At 31.4% G+C, this 18001-nt stretch overlaps 2 protein-coding genes across 3 annotated transcripts; one reads left to right on the top strand and one right to left on the bottom strand.

Annotated features, from left to right (window-relative positions):
- Positions 1-73: 73 nt before the first annotated feature.
- Positions 74-1547, bottom strand: LOC128391339 (rhomboid-related protein 4-like). The gene is made up of 4 exons (XM_053351202.1): positions 1255-1547; positions 808-1111; positions 443-667; positions 74-365 (listed from the first exon to the last, which is right to left on the bottom strand). Exons 1-4 carry the CDS (start codon positions 1405-1407, stop codon positions 154-156), a joined length of 894 nt encoding a protein of 297 aa, XP_053207177.1. The 5' UTR covers positions 1408-1547; the 3' UTR covers positions 74-153.
- Positions 1548-2432: 885 nt separating this feature from the next.
- On the top strand, positions 2433-13122 carry LOC128391334 (alpha-actinin-like). Of its 2 annotated transcripts, none has more exons than XM_053351195.1 (9): positions 2433-2629; positions 2925-3246; positions 3477-3643; positions 3830-3911; positions 6250-6335; positions 8373-9404; positions 11460-11798; positions 11904-12290; positions 12379-13122. In XM_053351195.1, exons 1-9 carry the CDS (start codon positions 2537-2539, stop codon positions 12535-12537), a joined length of 2667 nt encoding a protein of 888 aa, XP_053207170.1. In that variant the 5' UTR covers positions 2433-2536; the 3' UTR covers positions 12538-13122. The 2 variants fall into 2 exon arrangements, with proteins under 2 accessions (XP_053207170.1, XP_053207168.1); XM_053351193.1 differs by lacking the exon at positions 6250-6335 and adding an exon at positions 7081-7166 and having other exon boundaries at positions 2434-2629.
- The last annotated feature ends 4879 nt before the right edge of the window (positions 13123-18001 follow it).

The raw sequence follows: 18001 nt of genomic DNA, 5'->3' as shown, positions 1-18001 counted from the left end.
AAAAACGTTTCTTGAAAACACAACAAACAACTCACTGTTATAGAGATGAGCAGGGATGATGTAAACATTACGATCGTTTAAAAAAATTGGAATTTAATTTTTCGTTAATAAAAAAAAGAGATAATCAATTTATTTGATTTGTAATTATGTTTGTTAATATGTTCGGAAAAATGGCCCTTGATTAAATCCAAAGAATCCTGGTTGATTGTAACCTCTTCTCCTTCTCATTTCCTCATAAGAAGCTTGACCACCATAGTATCTATTGTATCCTCCTTGATTTTGTTCATTATAATTGTGTTGATTATATTCTTGGCCTTGTGGTCCTGGGTGATTATCGTTTAATCCGATTGGTGCAGTTAATACATCTGAAAATTGACCAGAACATTGATTAGTGGATGATTGGAGTATGGAAATAGTGTTTTCAAATTGTAAAAAGACTTACGATAAGTTAAATCGATGAAAGCTCGAAGTGGACCTTTACAATACGCTAATCCAACCAAGATTCCCGATAAATGTCCAATAAATGAAGCGTTCGGACTAACTATTTGAATGAAAATCAGTTCACCCCAAACAGCGTGTCTAGCGGCCATTGGAATACCAAAGACACTGGTATAAGCGGCCACTGGCCAGTAATATGTGGTAAGAACCTTAAGAGCAAATATTACACCTGAAGAGGAAAACAACAATGAAATTGAAAATTTAAATTTTCTTCAATGATATTTTATGATTATGATGTAATTTTACTGGTAAATTTCATCAATTGAATTGGGTTTCAAGGCCAAGTGTAAATGCAAGTGTTGCAATTACCTGAGAATCCGATTGCACAAACACTATTGTATTGATAGTCACCCGTTAATCGTGCTAAACAATAATAGAGTCCAATATATGTCGCATTACAAGTGAGTGTAAATATGATTAACATGTAGAGAAATTTAAATGGACCAAATCGTTGTTCCAAAGTTCTTCCTTTCCAAAGGAATGAGATCATATTATAATATAAATGATAATCATCTGCATGTTCAAATGCACTGGCAATTAATCTGATCCATTGATGATGTTTAATTACATGAGTTACATCAAGACAAACATCATAATGATTAGACCAAGGGACCTGGAACAAGGAAAATAAAAAGAAATAGAGAAACAATCAAAGAAAAATAAACCAAAAGAGAAAATTATCTATTAGTGAATCAAATTGGAAAATGATACCAATCAATTGAAAGATAAATAAATACCAATTAAACTTATAATTACCGCAATTAGTCTGAGAAAAATTAAAATCTGAAGACCAATTGTAACCAATGTAACCGGAGGAATTCCCGAAGTAGTGGCGACTTGGAACAATTCAGTTAACAATAAAATGGTCGCAATTGAAGGTTGCCGACCTCCCCTTCTCTGTCTGAACATGATTAACTGATCACCGGAGACTTAATTACCATGGAAAATCAAAGAGAAACAAATCAATCACTTAATTAACGGAGAAAATTAACTCTAATTGTTTATTGTTTATCTTTTTTAAAATTCACTCTCTTCACTTGTAAACATATGAGAGTCTCGATCATCCCCCAAGAATTTTTTCCATGGCGGTAAAAACAAATGAACGAATTTAAACAATTAATTAAAATTGTAATTCTATTTTTAATTTAAATGGAAAGAAATTAATCTCGCCACTATGATTAATTATCTTTCACATGTCAATGTGTCAAATCTGGCCACTGGGAAAACAGTTAATCATTTTACAACTCATTCATTTGTTACCAATTACTACAAATGATCAATGAGGAAAACGTAAATCAAAAACGAAACAATTAATTAAACTAACGAAAGTTATTATTTCAATTAGTAGACAAGAGATTTAATTAAGTTTAAATAGAAGAGAAATTTTGTTTTTCTCGATAGACTTTTCTTTCAGTTTATTCATAATTAACTAATTTCTTTACTCATTCGTCCGGTTGTAGATCCACAAGCAACTCGTGTTTCCTTCCGGTAAAATTCATTTCAGATGAAATTGATTCATGAAAATCAGTCAGTCTCTCAATCCATTTATCGGAACACTCGAACCCGCCACAATAACAAAGATCGTACAAAAAGTCCAAATGTCCAAACCAGTAAACTTCGAAGTGATTTTCAATTTCAATTTCGTTTTCGAATTTTCGACTTTGGTTTTTGCCCTAAAGAAAGTTAAACATTTTCCGTATTGATGTTCAATTTTTTTCTTCATAATTTTCATTCCTCTCAATCTTTTATTCCTACTAATCGATGGTCCTAATTGTGGCACTTTTTTTCCTCGAACTCTTGATCTGAATGAACATTTTTGCTTCTCTAATTTGTAACTTTCTCCAACAAGAGATGGCGCTGGAAGAATAGAAAGCGACCCCTGGTGGTAGAAGAATAAATAATCAGGGGAAGATTAAACAATTTTTAGTCTCTTTGATTACTTTCAATTTTCAATTCATTTTTGTCTGTCATTTAACATTAACAACATTTGGGATTAAATTGTTTCTTTTTTTATAATTAGCCAACAATCAATTTTAATATGAGTGAATACGATGTTGAAGGATACAATGGTCAGGAAGACGACGGTCGAGATGGTCTTCTTGACCCGGCTTGGGAGAAACAGCAGCGAAAGGTAATTTCTGATAATCTTTTTTATTTCTTTCTCTCTCTCTCTCTCTCTCTCTTTCTCTCTTTTATCCTCTTCTTTTTTCTTCTTTTCTTCATCATCTCCTTTTTCCCCTTTTTTTATATGTATGTGTGTCTGTCTCTGTCTATCTTCCCTTATGTCTTCCTCTTCTTCTTCATCTTAGCCTTATTTTTCACCTTATTTTCCTCTGTAAATTTTGTTATTACCAAAATTTTATTCTATTCTCTTTGACTTTGATGTCTTTCTCTCTCTTTTCTCTCCCTGATCTCATTTTCTACAGACCTTTACGGCTTGGTGTAATTCTCACCTAAGAAAAGCTGGAACTCAGATAGAAAACATTGAAGAAGACTTCCGAAATGGCCTTAAACTTATGTTACTTTTGGAAGTTATTTCTGGTGAAAGTTTACCCAAACCTGATCGGGGTAAAATGAGATTCCACAAAATTGCCAATGTCAATAAAGCCTTAGACTTCATTGCCAGTAAAGGAGTTCGTTTGGTTTCCATTGGTGCCGAGGAGATTGTAGATGGAAATGTAAAGATGACTCTTGGCCTAATCTGGACAATCATTTTGAGATTCGCCATCCAAGATATCTCCGTTGAAGGTGTGTGGTTTTCTCTCTCCCTCTCTGCGTTCATATATCTGTAGATTCGAAAAATCAAATGAGGAAATCAAGCGAAAACATCGAGAAAAGTTGATGGAATGCAAAAAAAGATTCGTCAAACAAAATTTCTCCTAGAGAAAAGAGAAAGCCCAATATATTGCTAAATTTATTTTCTACGAAAGATGATTCTAATAATTTGATCATTTATCTTTTTTCTCCAATCTAATCAGAGATGACCGCTAAAGAAGGACTTCTCCTTTGGTGTCAACGAAAAACGGCTCCCTACAAGAACGTTAATGTTCAAAACTTCCATATGAGCTGGAAGGATGGTCTTGCTTTCTGTGCATTAATTCACAGGCACCGTCCCGATCTCCTTGACTATTCAAGTCTATCCAAAGTGAGTTAGCAGTTTGACAATGACAATTAAAATTGTATCATCAATATATATATATACAATTCATCATCACTTACCACCCCGCTCTACAACCATCATTACTATCAATCTATTAATATCCATTGTTTTTTCTTCCATTAATTTCATGACATCATTATTTTTTTCCACCCTATTCAATAATACTCATAGGATCATCCATTAGAGAATCTAAATTTGGCTTTCGATATCGCCGAGAAACACCTTAACATACCTAAAATGTTGGACGCCGAAGGTATGACGATTGTTTTCATTTTTCTTCTTATATTCTCTTTGGTATTATTATGATGACAAAAAGAAAAGGATGATAATGAGAATAATCAATTTCTTATTGTTTTTGATTACAATTTTGATAACTTTGTTTATATGTTGTTGTTGTTGTTGTTGTTGTTTGTTATTACTTTTTTATACATTAGATTTACACAACAACAAACTACTGTCCGGGTTAAGATGATTTTAGGTTTTGAGAAGCTTAATAAGGTCTCAATAGTGTAAATATCTTTGCCAAGAAAACGTTAGAGAATCAACGTAATTATTAGAATATCTTGTCAAGTTCCTTTCCGGAATTCGTATTAACCAATATGAGCTGCCAAGTTATTTTCTCTCTCTCTCTCTCTCTCTCTTTCTTTCTTTCTCTCTTTCCTTCTTTCTCTCTTTCTCTCTTTCTTTCTTTCTTCTTATTTTTCAAGATCTTCTCTTTCTCCTTCATCTTATTTCTCAGATTTTCTAATTTCGCTTTCCCCCCACCTCCCTTTTAGAATGAGCAGCAAAATTTTCTCTTCTCGAAAATTTTCATTTTAACAATTAAGCATTAACACAAAAATAGTAATCACACCAAAAAGCTTATGTATTATTCACCAACCCAAACATTATGAGTCTAATTTGTCTACAATCGTTATCTTCCTCCCTCTTTACTCTGCACTCTCAAGGGGAGGGCATGAGAATTAGGTTTTCAAACTTATTCATTGCTTACTACAATTACCACAACAACAACAACTAATATCAACTAAATTAACAATATTATTAGATTGAGATGTTATGGGAAGGCAAATAATATAAATTATATATTAATGTAGATACATTTACATGTATTGTATTGCATGATCACTTTTGTGTATGTAAAAAAAGGGTTTAATTTTTGTATTCTCTCTCTCTCTCTCTCTCTCTCTCTCTCTCTCTCTCTAATTCAACTGTCATTAATTAACTGTTGTTACAAGTGAAAATGTTTATTTTGAGAGAGAGAGAGAAACAACAACAATAACAATATTGCCTTGATGCATCTAATGATGATTTTGATGATGAAGATGATGACTGTCGACTCATCCGAACCGGCAACACGTTTCTCTCAATTGTATTATTATTATTACATTAATAATCAACACGCTACCAAGTGTAAAGACTATTAATTCAATTTCATGTTGTTTGTTAGTTAATTGTACATAAATAATAATTCACTGTCATCATAGAATAAGGTTTTCTTTTTTGTTTAGCTTCTAATGTTTAACAGATCTGTTAAATTGTTTGTTATTATTTTCGATATTCCCTTTAAAATTAATTGACTTTTGTTTCTAAATAGTTGCGAGGATATAGTTGAATAAGAACATGATATAATAAGATTATGGTGATGATCATGTTAATTAAATGCTTAAGAAGATATTAGCTTGTTATTAATTACAATGATTAGCAACAGATTATCCGGAAAAGTCTGAATAGTTAAGAAAAAAGTCAAACTTGTTAGTCTTTTAGATCTAGTTGTCATACTTATTTACTTTATAACATCATCATCATCACCATCATCATCATCATCGTCATCAGCAAAGTAGCAAAAACATCAAAGTCCTTTAATGAGTAGGTTATAATTGGTTACAGGCAAGAGAAAAGTGAAAAAGCGGCAAAATTTACGACTTTTAGTTAGTAAAAAAGTTCAGTCTCATTCTGAGTTTAATATTGCGAAAAATTGATAAGAATGATATTGAAAAGATTTTATGTAAATAAGTGTGTTGAAGTTTAACCAGAATGAAACAGTTAAGCTAATCTGTTGTCTACTAATTCAGTTATTTAACGTTAATTTTTTTCCTTCTTGCTTTCTGATTCCATCCATCTAATTACATTAGTGTCTTGTTGTTGTTGATTGTTGATGATGAAGATTTTTGTTCACACACATACACACTTTCCAACACACCTACTCATTTATCATTTAAGATATTATGTATTACAATTAACTAACTATTTTCACTCACTTTCTCTCTCTCTCGTAATTCAAATGTATATGTTTCATGTTTATCTTTCACACTCACTGTGTTTGTTTCTCAACCATCAGAAACTCACAAAAATAACTAAACCTCAACAGTTAACTAATTTTCATGGTAATCAATATATTTTATTAATTGGTTTTGTCAGACAGTTTCTTTTTAAGATTAAGATTAGTATGAGAATAACTTATCGGTATGTTGATTATGTTGAAAGGGTCATTCAATTATCACCATTTGAATTTCATGCTAATTATCATAATGATTTCTTTTTGTTTTATTTTAATTGTAATTGATTATTTTGATACAAATCCACACACTCAGACATGGTTAACACGGTTAAACCCGATGAAAGAGCCGTTATGACCTATGTTTCCTGCTATTATCATGCCTTTCAAGGTGCTCAACAGGTAAATGATTGAGTGAATATCAATAGAAGAGCAAGTTTGTTTTTCAATTAGTTAATCGTGCAAGTTAATTAATCAAATAGCCCAAAAAAATGAAACCTCTCTTTCACCATGAATGAAATTCAACAACTAACAATAACCAATGGAAACATAATCAACTCAATGTCTATTTGTTTCAAATCGTTGAATATATGAATTAATTTTCACCCAAACAATTGATTAACTATAATTTTACTTTAACAGAATCAAATGTATAAAAACAAAAGCATGTCTTCATTAATATTGATTAGTGATTAATAATCAATATTGATGATAAATCATCCTTTTATCCTCCTATCACTTTATCATCATAATCAACAGTAGTAAACTAACTGCCTTTTCTTTATCAAATAATCTACCAAACAATTAACATGTTAATTACTAATTAATAATTAGTATCTAATCTAAAATGATATAATTCTAATGCATGGAAATGCCTGTTTTCTTTTGTTAAATTATTTCTCTTTTTTATATATTTACACATATCGCTATTTGATATAATTTAAATCACTGACAATTTGCTGATTATTTTTACCTGACGATGATAACAATTAACCAACTACCATTATCACCATGAATGTTCAATGAAACGCTAACCACAAACCAAACCAAACACAAACACACAATTAACAATGAACCACAAACCGATACCTGATGGAATTGACTTTGAACTTGTCATGAACCAACATTGAAATCTAATCATTAATAGACATTAACTCGGCTGCCTGGCCTGATGAGAGGGCAATAATGACTTATGTATCTTCCTATTACCACACATTTTCTCGTGCTCAGCAGGTAATCTAAATGTTTGCTATTCCCTCATTATTATTATTCACTCTCACTCTCTCGCCCTCCCTATGGAATCACCTTTCTCTCTCTCTCTCTCTTTTCCTTCTTCTACTTCTTATTTTTCATCTTCTTCAAATTATTATGGAAATTGTAATGATTATGATTATGAGAAGTTGAAAATTACATTTAAAATCCATTTCTAATGTTAACTATTTACCTTGTGTCCTTTATGCCAATTACCTTTTAAATCTTTCACACACTCAGTAGACTTACGAAGTTCCATCAATTGAACTAATCATAATTACTGCAAAAATACATTACCTTCTTTCTCCCGCCCTTTTTTTCACTCAATTCAAAAATTCCTCATTCATTCATTTTCTCCCCTTACCTTTTTTTTTTCTTCCTTCTCTCAAATCATAATCATATTTAATATAATCTCAATATCGTTTAGTTTCCTTTCTTTTCTCTTTCCTCCTTTTCTCTTCTTCATCTATGATTCCATATATAACTTTTATCCTTTACTGACAAATTGCTAATTTAACAATACCTACTCCCTAAAAATGTATTATCAAAATACAATAATAACATTTGAAAAACTCAAGCTCTCTCTCTTTCTCTCTCAATGATTATGATTTTTTTTTTCCAAGGAAAAGACTTGAATTGTTATGAAAAAAATCATGTTTTCATTTTTTTGTAATTCAGTTTATCTAATCCATTCTTTTTTCTATCTCTCTCCCTCTCTCATTTGCTCGTCATTTGAACATCTTGGAATCATCACGCTCATCCATTATCATCATCATCATCTTTATCTTTATCTTCTTCTCACTTTGTTTGGATATTATCTGTTTTTGTTGTTTGCCGTTGATTTTGGCTCTTTCTTTAACAACCATGGCTCTCCAACTTAACCACCCACCATCATCATCATCATCATCGTCAACAAACCCTTGGCTATCTGGCTTTTCATCTTTTTCATCCTCCCTTTATGTTTTTCCTTCCTCTTCTCCATCACTTATTTATCATCTACCAATCTTTTTTTCCCCATTGCCTTTGGTGCGGGTTTGGCAAAATATTGACATAAACGCTTTTCATACACTTTGCATTTATGCTGTTGATGTTTTCTGCTTTCTCTCCTCTCTTTTGCTCTTATTTTCCTCCCTTTTATCATCTCTCTCTCTATTTTCTTATGGTTTACTTTTCCCAATCAACTATTAGGCTGAGACTGCAGCTAATCGGATATGTAAAGTCCTTAAAGTTAATCAAGAAAATGAACGTCTCATGGAAGAATATGAGCGACTTGCTTCTGATCTTTTGGAATGGATCCGTCGAACTACTCCTTGGTTGGAGAATCGTACCACTGACAATACACTGCCCGGAGTTCAAAAGAAGTTGGAAGAATTTCGTCAATACCGTCGAGTTCATAAACCACCTCGAGTTGAACAAAAAGCTCGTCTTGAAACTAATTTCAATACCCTACAAACTAAACTTCGTTTAAGTAATCGACCAGCCTATTTACCAACCGAGGGTAAAACTGTGGCGGATATTGCCAATGCATGGAAAGGTTTAGAAACAGCGGAACGAGGATTTGAAGAATGGCTTTTATCTGAGATGATGAGACTTGAACGACTTGACCATTTGGCTCAAAAGTTCAAGCATAAAGCCGATATCCATGAAGAATGGACTCGAGGTAAAGAGCAAATGTTACAAAGCCAAGATTTTCGACATTGTCGCCTAAATGAGGTTAAAGCGCTGAAAAAGAAACACGAAGCCTTTGAAAGTGATTTGGCTGCCCATCAGGATAGGGTTGAACAAATTGCCGCCATTGCTCAAGAATTAAACACTTTAGGTTACCATGGGTCGGTTCAAGTCAATGAAAGATGCCAACGGATTTGTGATCAATGGGATAAACTTGGTTCACTCACCCAGGCCCGTCGGATTGCCCTGGAAGAAGCTGAATCAGTTTTGGAAAAAATTGACACCCTTCACCTTGAATTTGCCAAAAGAGCTGCACCATTTAACAATTGGTTGGATGGAGCTCGTGAAGATTTGGTTGATATGTTTATAGTTCACACCATTGAGGAGATTCAAGGACTCATTGAAGCTCATGAACAATTCAAGATGACCCTTGGTGAAGCTGATAAAGAGCACAAGTCAATCATTGCTTTATCTCAGGAAGTCTCATCAATCGCCACCAAATATCAGGTTCCCGGTGGTATCGAGAATCCTTATACTAGTCTTACTCCTGATGTGAGCATTTAACATTTTATTTTTATTTTTTCTTAAATTTTTTTTATCATTTTATTTTTACTCTTCCGCTCTCTCTCTCTCTCTCTCTCTCTCTCTCTCTCTCACAACATTTACCACCACTATCATGATGTATTTATCTCTTCCTCATTATCATCTCAAATCATAATCTCGTTCATCAACTTACCGGTTACCTTTAAATATCTCTGTGATTCCTAGAGTTTCTCTCTCTCCCTCTCTCTTTCTTTCTGAAGATTCCATGATATTTTTTTGATGAAAAGTTACTTTAGAAGTGCCTTCAACTGCCTTTTTTAGAAGTGTTAAGTCAATTCAACAAGCTGGCAGAGTTTCAGCAACTCTCATCCTTCATCATCCCCTCCTCTTATTTATTTCCATGCATATACTATCTTCTTTCTCTCTCTCTTTCTCTCTCTCTATCTCTTCCAGGTTCACATCCTTTTCCTCAAAGATGATACATTTGCCCTCTAATCTTTTTCTTCCTTCCTTCTCTATCTCATTCTATCTCCTTTTCTCTCTTGGCAGATTTGCTTCAGCATCGAGTTAACCGTCTAAGCATTTAGGTCGTTATTTAGAACCTTTCAATGTTCATTTTGCTTCTCTGCAAAAGCGAAACATTATTTACTATTTGATGAATGTCCTTAGTGGTTTCATGATTTTCTTACTTTTCTTCGCTAGAATTTCAAGTCAATGAAAAGAAATAGTAATTTTGAGCTTTACTTATTAGACGAAAAGATGATCCACTCCTTCCTTAAATCTCTTCATTCATTTATTCCATAAGTTATTAGAATATAAGATGAATCTCATTTTTCAAAATCAATCAAACAAAAAATATCAGAGGTTCGACCTTTCATTATTCTCTCACCTCCAACCTCCTTTCATCTTGGGAATTTCTTTTGAAAAATGATCACAAGTTATTCAAATATTTCTGAGTTGTTAACATAAACTCAATTCGAATCAAATTTTCTTTGCCTCCTCTTCTTGAATAACATGGTGAAACTCATGAAAAGCCATAAATATAAATAATCATCGAGTGAAAGTGATAAAGTTTGTTGATAAAAAGAACGTAGTTGCTTAGATTATGTGAGAGAGAAAAGATAATAAACAGCAACCTTGAACTCTTTTTCTGTAATTCTAAACAGAGATACAAAAATTCAGAACGAAATTTGTGTTCCCTTTAAAAGCTCATCCCAATGTAAACGATTCATCTTATATTCAGTTGCTTTTATCTCCATCAAGAGGATTGGTTTGTTAATCTTTTCGCCAATTAATTCTGGTGATTTAAATTGTTTTCTCGCTTTATTATTAACTTTTATCCTCTTTGCTCACCTTATTGTAGTTTGATTTTCATCATAATCATCATCTTATTATTAGCATTCAGCTTGAATCTCAGAGTCATCACCATTTTGACTACTCTTTTCAAAGGCAAATCCAAATACGATACCATGAAAATGACTCCATCTGATGGATTAGTCTTCTGAATATTTATAACTCTTTTATATTTCTCTCTTTTTACTGATCCACTTTCTAAATCAGGTTGATCAACAACATTTAATTGTCTTTGATCAAACAAAAGCTATTTAGTCTAATCTAATCTCTTTAACCATCTTGCTATTTGTCTTCATCTTCATCCTTAATCATCATCTTCATCATCGTAGACCTTTTTGTTTTCACCATCATCTCTTTTCAAGGAAACATGATTAACCGTTAAAATATTCATGAGGATTCTTAAAGTAATTATAACAATAATAATAACAATACTCACTTTTGGCTAAAGATTTAATCTTAACTGTCAGTTGTTATTGTTTTTACTTATTATCATAATGATCAGTGTTTACAAGTTTGTTAATATCAACAATTTAAAACAATAGATTTGCAGAGTATATTTAACCTTTGAATTATAAACATTTCAAAAGTTGAACATGAACAATAATTAAGAGTTGAGATGATTATCAGGAAAAATTTATTCATTCATTTTTCATTTTTCAATTTGTAATTAATTTTTTATTCTGTTTTTTATTTCTTTTTGTATATTAATAGGAAATATCTAACAAATGGGCTGATGTTAAACAATTAGTGCCAAAACGAGATCAAGTTTTATCGGCTGAATCAATGAGACAGCAACGAAATGAAGGGTTACGACGTCGATTCGGTGAAAGGGCAAACGTTGTCGGCCCTTGGATTGAAAGGCAAATGGACGCTGTTGCTGCCGTTGGAATGGGTATGCAAGGTACTTTGGAAGATCAGAAAAACAAGCTTATCCAATACGATCAAGCTGTTAATCAATATCGTCCCAATATGGATGAATTGGAAAAGATTCATCAAGAAGTTCAAGAATCAATGATATTTGAGAATCGATATACACAATTTACCATGGAGGTTTGTCTCTTTCTCTCATGATGATTGTTTATATTACTTATTTCCTATTGTCAGTCATTTTCTTGTCATTGTATTAATATTTTCTTCCTGTTATACCTTATTTAGACACTTCGAGTTGGTTGGGAGCAGCTATTGACATCAATTAAGCGAAACATTAATGAAGTAGAAAATCAAATATTGACTAGAGACTCGAAGGGAATCACACAAGAGCAACTCAATGAATTCAGAATGTCATTTAATCATTTTGACAAAACAAGAGGTGGACGACTCAATCCAGATGAATTTAAATCATGTCTTGTTAGTCTTGGTTATAATATACGAAGTGATAGGCAAGGTGACGCTGATTTCAGGAGGATTATGCTAATCGTTGATCCAAATAACACCGGCTATGTTACTTTTGACACCTTCCTTGACTTTATGACCAGAGAAGCGACAGATACCGATACTGCTGAACAGATTATCGATTCATTCAGAATTTTAGCCGGAGATAAGGTAAAGAAAAGTCAATTATTATTTTCTTCATACGAATAAGAAATAATAGAAGTTACAATTGATGTTTTTCTCTCTCTTTTATCTTTAGCCTTTCATCACGGCTGATGAGCTTAGACGTGAATTACCACCTGATCAAGCTGAATATTGTATCAAGAGAATGTCACCTTATCGAGGAACCGGAGCGGTACCCGGAGCATTGGATTATATGTCATTCTCAACTGCACTTTATGGCGAAAGTGATCTCTAAACTCTCTCTCTCTCTTCCCTTCTCTCTCATTCTTTCCTTCTGTCTTTTGACTCTCTCTTCCTCTCTCACTCTCCAAATTCTTCTTCTTCTTAAACAATCAGGAAATATTTCGAATGAAAAAGAAAAAAAAGTCTAATTAATAAAAGAAAATCAGAAAGAAGAAGAATTCTCAATTCTATTCTTGAAGCGATGTTTTCTAAAAACTTGATCTTTAAGATAATCCCAATGAAGTTTTGATCTAATCTACGAAAAAAAAAGAAAAAATTATTTTGATTATGATCTTCATTGGGATCAAGAGTCATCTGAGAATTCTTCTTTGAATAGACGAATAGTTTCCATAACAAAAGACAATTAAAATTCTGTTGGTTTCGGGTTCTAAATTAATCACAATCTAAATACCCTTTTGCTCAACAGTTTCAACAATCTAAATTCTCCAAAATTTTCGATCTTACATCTTATTAATAATATCAAACAATAAACAAATTCTTTGAAAAGACAATTTTAGTTCAAACAAAAACGAAAAATGTAATGAAATTGAAATTCTGTATCTTCATATTCCTAAATAACATCATGTTATCATTACAATTTACTTGTTATCAATTAATAATCGTTAATTGTTTAGTTTGATTTTTTTAAAATCTAATCAAGTTTATCCTCATAATCTTAATAATCTAATTGACTGTAAAACTGTTCAATGATAGAAATCAAAATCTAGTGAAAGGTAAACACTCACCTAACTATAATGAATCTAAATTCAGAATTTTAATTAGACAATTAACTCCTAATTGAAATTAATTAAATTTTCGGTCAAATTGATGAAAACATTTTCTTTTCGTGTCAACAGATGTCACCAGTTGTAATTGAATGAATGGAAAGACAAAGTTAGTGATAAATCTAATAGATGGCGTAAGTGAACGAGAAACTTTTCTTCTCAATAATTAATCACAATTAACAATTAATATTGATTAGCTTAAAGTGGTTGCATTAAAGAGTAACTAGTTTTAAATCAATGAGATCAATAGACTTATCCGAGGACATGAACAAGAAAATATCAAAATCGGTTGACAATATGAATGGTTGTAAAGGATTATCATTGAAAATACTAATCGATATTAGGAAATTAAATTATTAACGAATGAAACTATTAATACAATTAAGTAATTAACTATTGAGTGAAAATCTACTCAGGTAGTACAGTGAACTATTGATTATTTGATTGATTGAATAAAGGCTCGAATAAATAATCAATAAGTATTTTAATGAAAAGTTTGGTTTTCTCAATATAAAAATAACTGATTTCATGTTGATTGATTTAATGTTGATTGAAGATCAACTAAATTGGTAACAATGAAAACTGCTCATGAAACTTGAATCATCATCATCATCATCTTATTATCAACATTATTATGATTGTTATTATATTTGATTTATAAAAAAAATCTCTAACTAACTTGACAATAGCAAATGAATCTTTAAGCATATTAGGTTTTGAGCGAAATGTCAAATCCATGTGTTACACATTTATAACAATAATATAATAAATATGAACACATTATTATTATTATTACAGAATTACAATCGATTAAACAGATTTCGATGATCGATGTTAGAACTTTTTTTTTCGAAACAAGAAAAAAGAAAGAAAGAGAGAAAGAGACTGGAGAGAATCAAGTTCGATGGAATCATAATTTACTTTTATGTTCCTTATTCGTTATTATTTACAATTGAATTTGTTTTAGTTGAAATTGGAATTGGAATTGGAATTGGAATTGAAATTGAACTCATCGTTTATAATCATGATCATGGTGTTAATTGTTGATTTCTTGTTGTGAATTTTTTCATTATATCTGTTCAGACCTTTTCTTTATATTATTTAGCCTGAGGCTTTTCAGATTTGTCTGGTTGAAATTAAGGTTTACAAAAAGGATTGAATTATTTGTTTGATTGAAATTATTTGCAACATGGTGATGATAATCATCTTCATGATGTTGATAGCATTTTCTGATTCATCTTGAGTTCATTTTTTCCCCTCCTTGTTAGAGATTCAAGCATTCTGAAGTGGGTTAAAATAATAATAATAATATAATGATAATAAAGTAATATAACAATATCAATAATAATAATAGCAACAAACGACAATAGTAGTAGAAAACTGCCTTCTCCGGCTCAATTTCAGCCAAGGCTGAAATTGATCCGGAGAAGGCAGTCATTATTTTTTTAAAAAAAAATTTAATGCAAATACTTTTTTAATAAATATTTCAATCGACGTTCATTGAATAAAAACTTACATTTTTTAAATAGTTTTAAAAAAAGATATGGATGATGAGCTAACAAAATAAATAGGATACAGAAATAGCCACAGGCCATTGATTGATTACCTTGATATTTTTCTGTTGAATGTGTGAACCCTTTTGTAGCATTTCTTTCTAAAAAAGATAAAATATTTCCTTCTGCTTGTCTACCAAAAGAATCAAAAAATAGTCCTGTTCCATATTTAGTAAAGTGAACTGCTGTCCAATGTGTTCCTGGTTTATAACTAGGATCTAAATTTATAATGAAACTTTTAGGTTTTTTAAATGTAGTCGGTAATCGATCATTCGGAAAGACTCCACCAAACCATTTAATGTTTTTGAGTATAGAAGATATTTCAAAATTACTCAACATTTCAATAATCAATTGTAACCTGTCTATCTTTATCTATAGTGATGAGATTGTCAAACTGACCAAATACAATAGCTTTAATTGAAGACGAAAGGCTTTTACTAAACCGCATCTCAAGTCGTACTTTTCCTCGTTTGATAAGTGATAAAACACCAACTTCTGCACCCAGAGGACCTCCTATATCAAACGCAAATAGCACCTTTCCCTTCTTATATTGATCATAAGTTATCTCTATTTGTGGAATTCCTTCATCTTGATTGAGAGCTTTAAAAAGACTTAGATATTCTCTCATACAGTTACCTTTCGCGAAATCTGGTTTATAAGGAATACTCGGGTACATTATTCCATCAATGTTCAAACAAATATGATTTATATTAAAATTTTCGAATTTGAATGGATCAAAGTTAATATCACCATTGAGTGCTTCTTCTTTTACAAATCCTATAACAATTCTTTTAGGTAATTGACCAACGAATAAGTTTTCAATTGTCATAGTTGAAACGCCTAATGGAATAGTGAAGCTTTTTGTGTCCGCTCTTGTAATGAAGTATTTAGCGGGATGCGTTTCGAGAGTTTGAATTATTGAAGCTTGTGTATCAGGAAATAGTTTGACACGCTTTAAATGTAAAGAAAAATTTGATATTTTTATTGAATAACTAGCCTTATCACCCTCTTGTGATTTTAAAAGAGGAAATGAGGCTGTACTTCGAGTAAATCTGAAAACTAAAGGAACCCCATTTATTAAAAGTTTATCTTGTAAACAAATAGGTAGATGTAATCTATAATAAAGTTCATATGTTGTATCTTCAACAACGTCAGTTTCATCTTTTAAAAATGACTCATCAATGTTAGTAGGGTATCTATAGAGTAAGTCTTCTAGAAAGGCTTGATAATGGTACATATTATTAGCTAGTGAAGTGTTTGTTGATCCTAGATATAGATCAATCTGTTCGAACAATGCATTACCGAAATTCGATACTAACTTTATTAAATTCTTAGTATTTACAACTTTGTCTTTCTCTGTCAGTATATTTATATTCATATGTAACATTGTAGCACTAAGATCTGTAAAGTCTTCTGATGCTGGAATCACTAACTCATATGTTCGAGAAGACTCTAAACTTGCAGAAGGTCTATAGTCAGTTTCGTAAACAGAGTCGATAGCGACCTGTGTGGGGGGTACATTGAAAATATCTAGTTCACTTTTGTTAGCTGGAACAGATGAGGGATGTAAATATTCCATTATGAAGAGAAAATATCTTTTTTTATTCTAGCCTTCTTAACTGTTTTCTTATATTGTTTACGTTTTAACCTTTTCCTTGCTGCTCAAAATAATTCGAAAGTTTATTCAAAGAATCACCAGCAACCTCTTTTATACCCACTTTAGCTCTTTCTTTAAATGCATCTTTAATGTTTTTCTTATTCAAAACATCTTGACCGATGTCAACTCCAGTTTTCAATACATGTTTCCCTAAAAACTTTAAAACGGGAATACCAAATCTCTTGAATAAACTCCCAAAACCATAACCTCTTTGGTAAGGACTACCGTGAAAAACCGATATGTCTGAAAAACCATTTCCAGTTTGAGAATGATAATAGTTTCGAAAATCTGAGTCACAAGCACAATAGACCTTGCGAAGCATTTTTATTTAATTAAATATCAAATGTTATAATTCATCTTAATTTTCTTATACAATTAATTACGTTTTATATGTAACCCTACTAATACTCTTCCAGAGTTAAATTTAACAAGTTCACCCATTTCATCAGAAAGAATGAAATTTATATCTTCAATTCTGTTTGATCGTACTGGATAGTAAAAAGGTTTCAAAAACTTTTCATGAACCATTTCAGATTGTATACCATATTTTATAGGAACAACTCTCATTACTCTAGCAGATTTATTTCCAACAAAATGTTCATCAACTATATCTGAATGAATAAACATTAAATGTGATCTAAAATTCAAATTGCAATTTTTTGGTGAAGTAAAAGCCTTTTGTCCTCCATTGAAGGCTTCAATCATGGTTAAATAGCTATTTGCATCAAATCCTAATGCTGAAATGAAATTAACATCAGAAAAGTATGGTGTGAAAATATGTTCTTTGTGACGGCCCGGAAATACAATAATTTTGACATTATGATGAGTTAATCCAGGAACTGTCATTTTTGTGTCTATTCCAATCTTAGGTTCGCCTTTCTTATCTTTAATCATTATTCCAAGTTCAGAAAGTCTTTTCAATAGTAGATTTTCTTGATTTTGTAGTTTTTGTCTTTCTACTTCAAGCTCTTTAAGTGACTTTTCAGTTTCTTGTTGTAAACGGGCACTCCTCTCTTTTTGATTTTGTATTTGTGATAAAAAATCTAGTTCTCTTCCTTGTAACCTCTGAATTTCAATTTTAAGAGCCTCTTGTTCATAATTCATTGTCTGAATTTGATTTTTGAGCTGCGTTTTTTCACTTTTGAGGATATTTATTTCTTGTTGTGACTTATGAATTTGATTTAGTCCATTTTCTTCTTTGATTTTTAGTGAGGACTCTAGACTATTTTCATTTTGCTTACATGTATTATATTTCATAGTGAGTTCACTGATTTGTGTGTTTGTTTCACTTTTCTGACTTTTGTAAGCTGATTCGGTTTTCTGTTTCTCTTCTGTTAGTTTAACTATTTGTTCATTTAAATTATTTATTTTTGAATTGAGAATGTCACTTGATTCGTAATTATTTTTGACTTTTCCTTCTAAATCTTTTTGTATAGACGACTTTTCTAATAATAGTTTTTCTAATTTTTCAGATAGCAATTT

Source organism: Panonychus citri, unplaced genomic scaffold, assembly GCF_014898815.1.
Source record: "Panonychus citri isolate SS breed McGregor unplaced genomic scaffold, ASM1489881v1 Contig00134, whole genome shotgun sequence".
Taxonomy (NCBI): domain Eukaryota; kingdom Metazoa; phylum Arthropoda; class Arachnida; order Trombidiformes; family Tetranychidae; genus Panonychus; species Panonychus citri.
The sequence above is the reverse complement of the archived record's forward strand: the minus strand, read 5'-3'. Positions and strand labels throughout refer to the sequence as shown.

What these genes read in the sequence shown, in the direction of transcription:
- LOC128391334 (XM_053351195.1), top strand. Translation starts at nt 2,537, where the DNA reads ATGAGTGAATACGATGTTGAAGGATACAATGGTCAGGAAGACGACGGT. An exon ending in CCAAGATATCTCCGTTGAAG is followed by an intron (nt 3,247 to 3,476) that starts GTGTGTGGTTTT and finishes CAATCTAATCAG; the next exon opens with AGATGACCGCTAAAGAAGGA. An exon ending in CCTTTCAAGGTGCTCAACAG is followed by an intron (nt 6,336 to 8,372) that starts GTAAATGATTGA and finishes ATCAACTATTAG; the next exon opens with GCTGAGACTGCAGCTAATCG.
- LOC128391339 (XM_053351202.1), bottom strand. Translation starts at nt 1,407, where the DNA reads ATGTTCAGACAGAGAAGGGGAGGTCGGCAACCTTCAATTGCGACCATT. An exon ending in TTTTTCTCAGACTAATTGCG is followed by an intron (nt 1,112 to 1,254) that starts GTAATTATAAGT and finishes TCCTTGTTCCAG; the next exon opens with GTCCCTTGGTCTAATCATTA. An exon ending in TTTCATCGATTTAACTTATC is followed by an intron (nt 366 to 442) that starts GTAAGTCTTTTT and finishes GTCAATTTTCAG; the next exon opens with ATGTATTAACTGCACCAATC.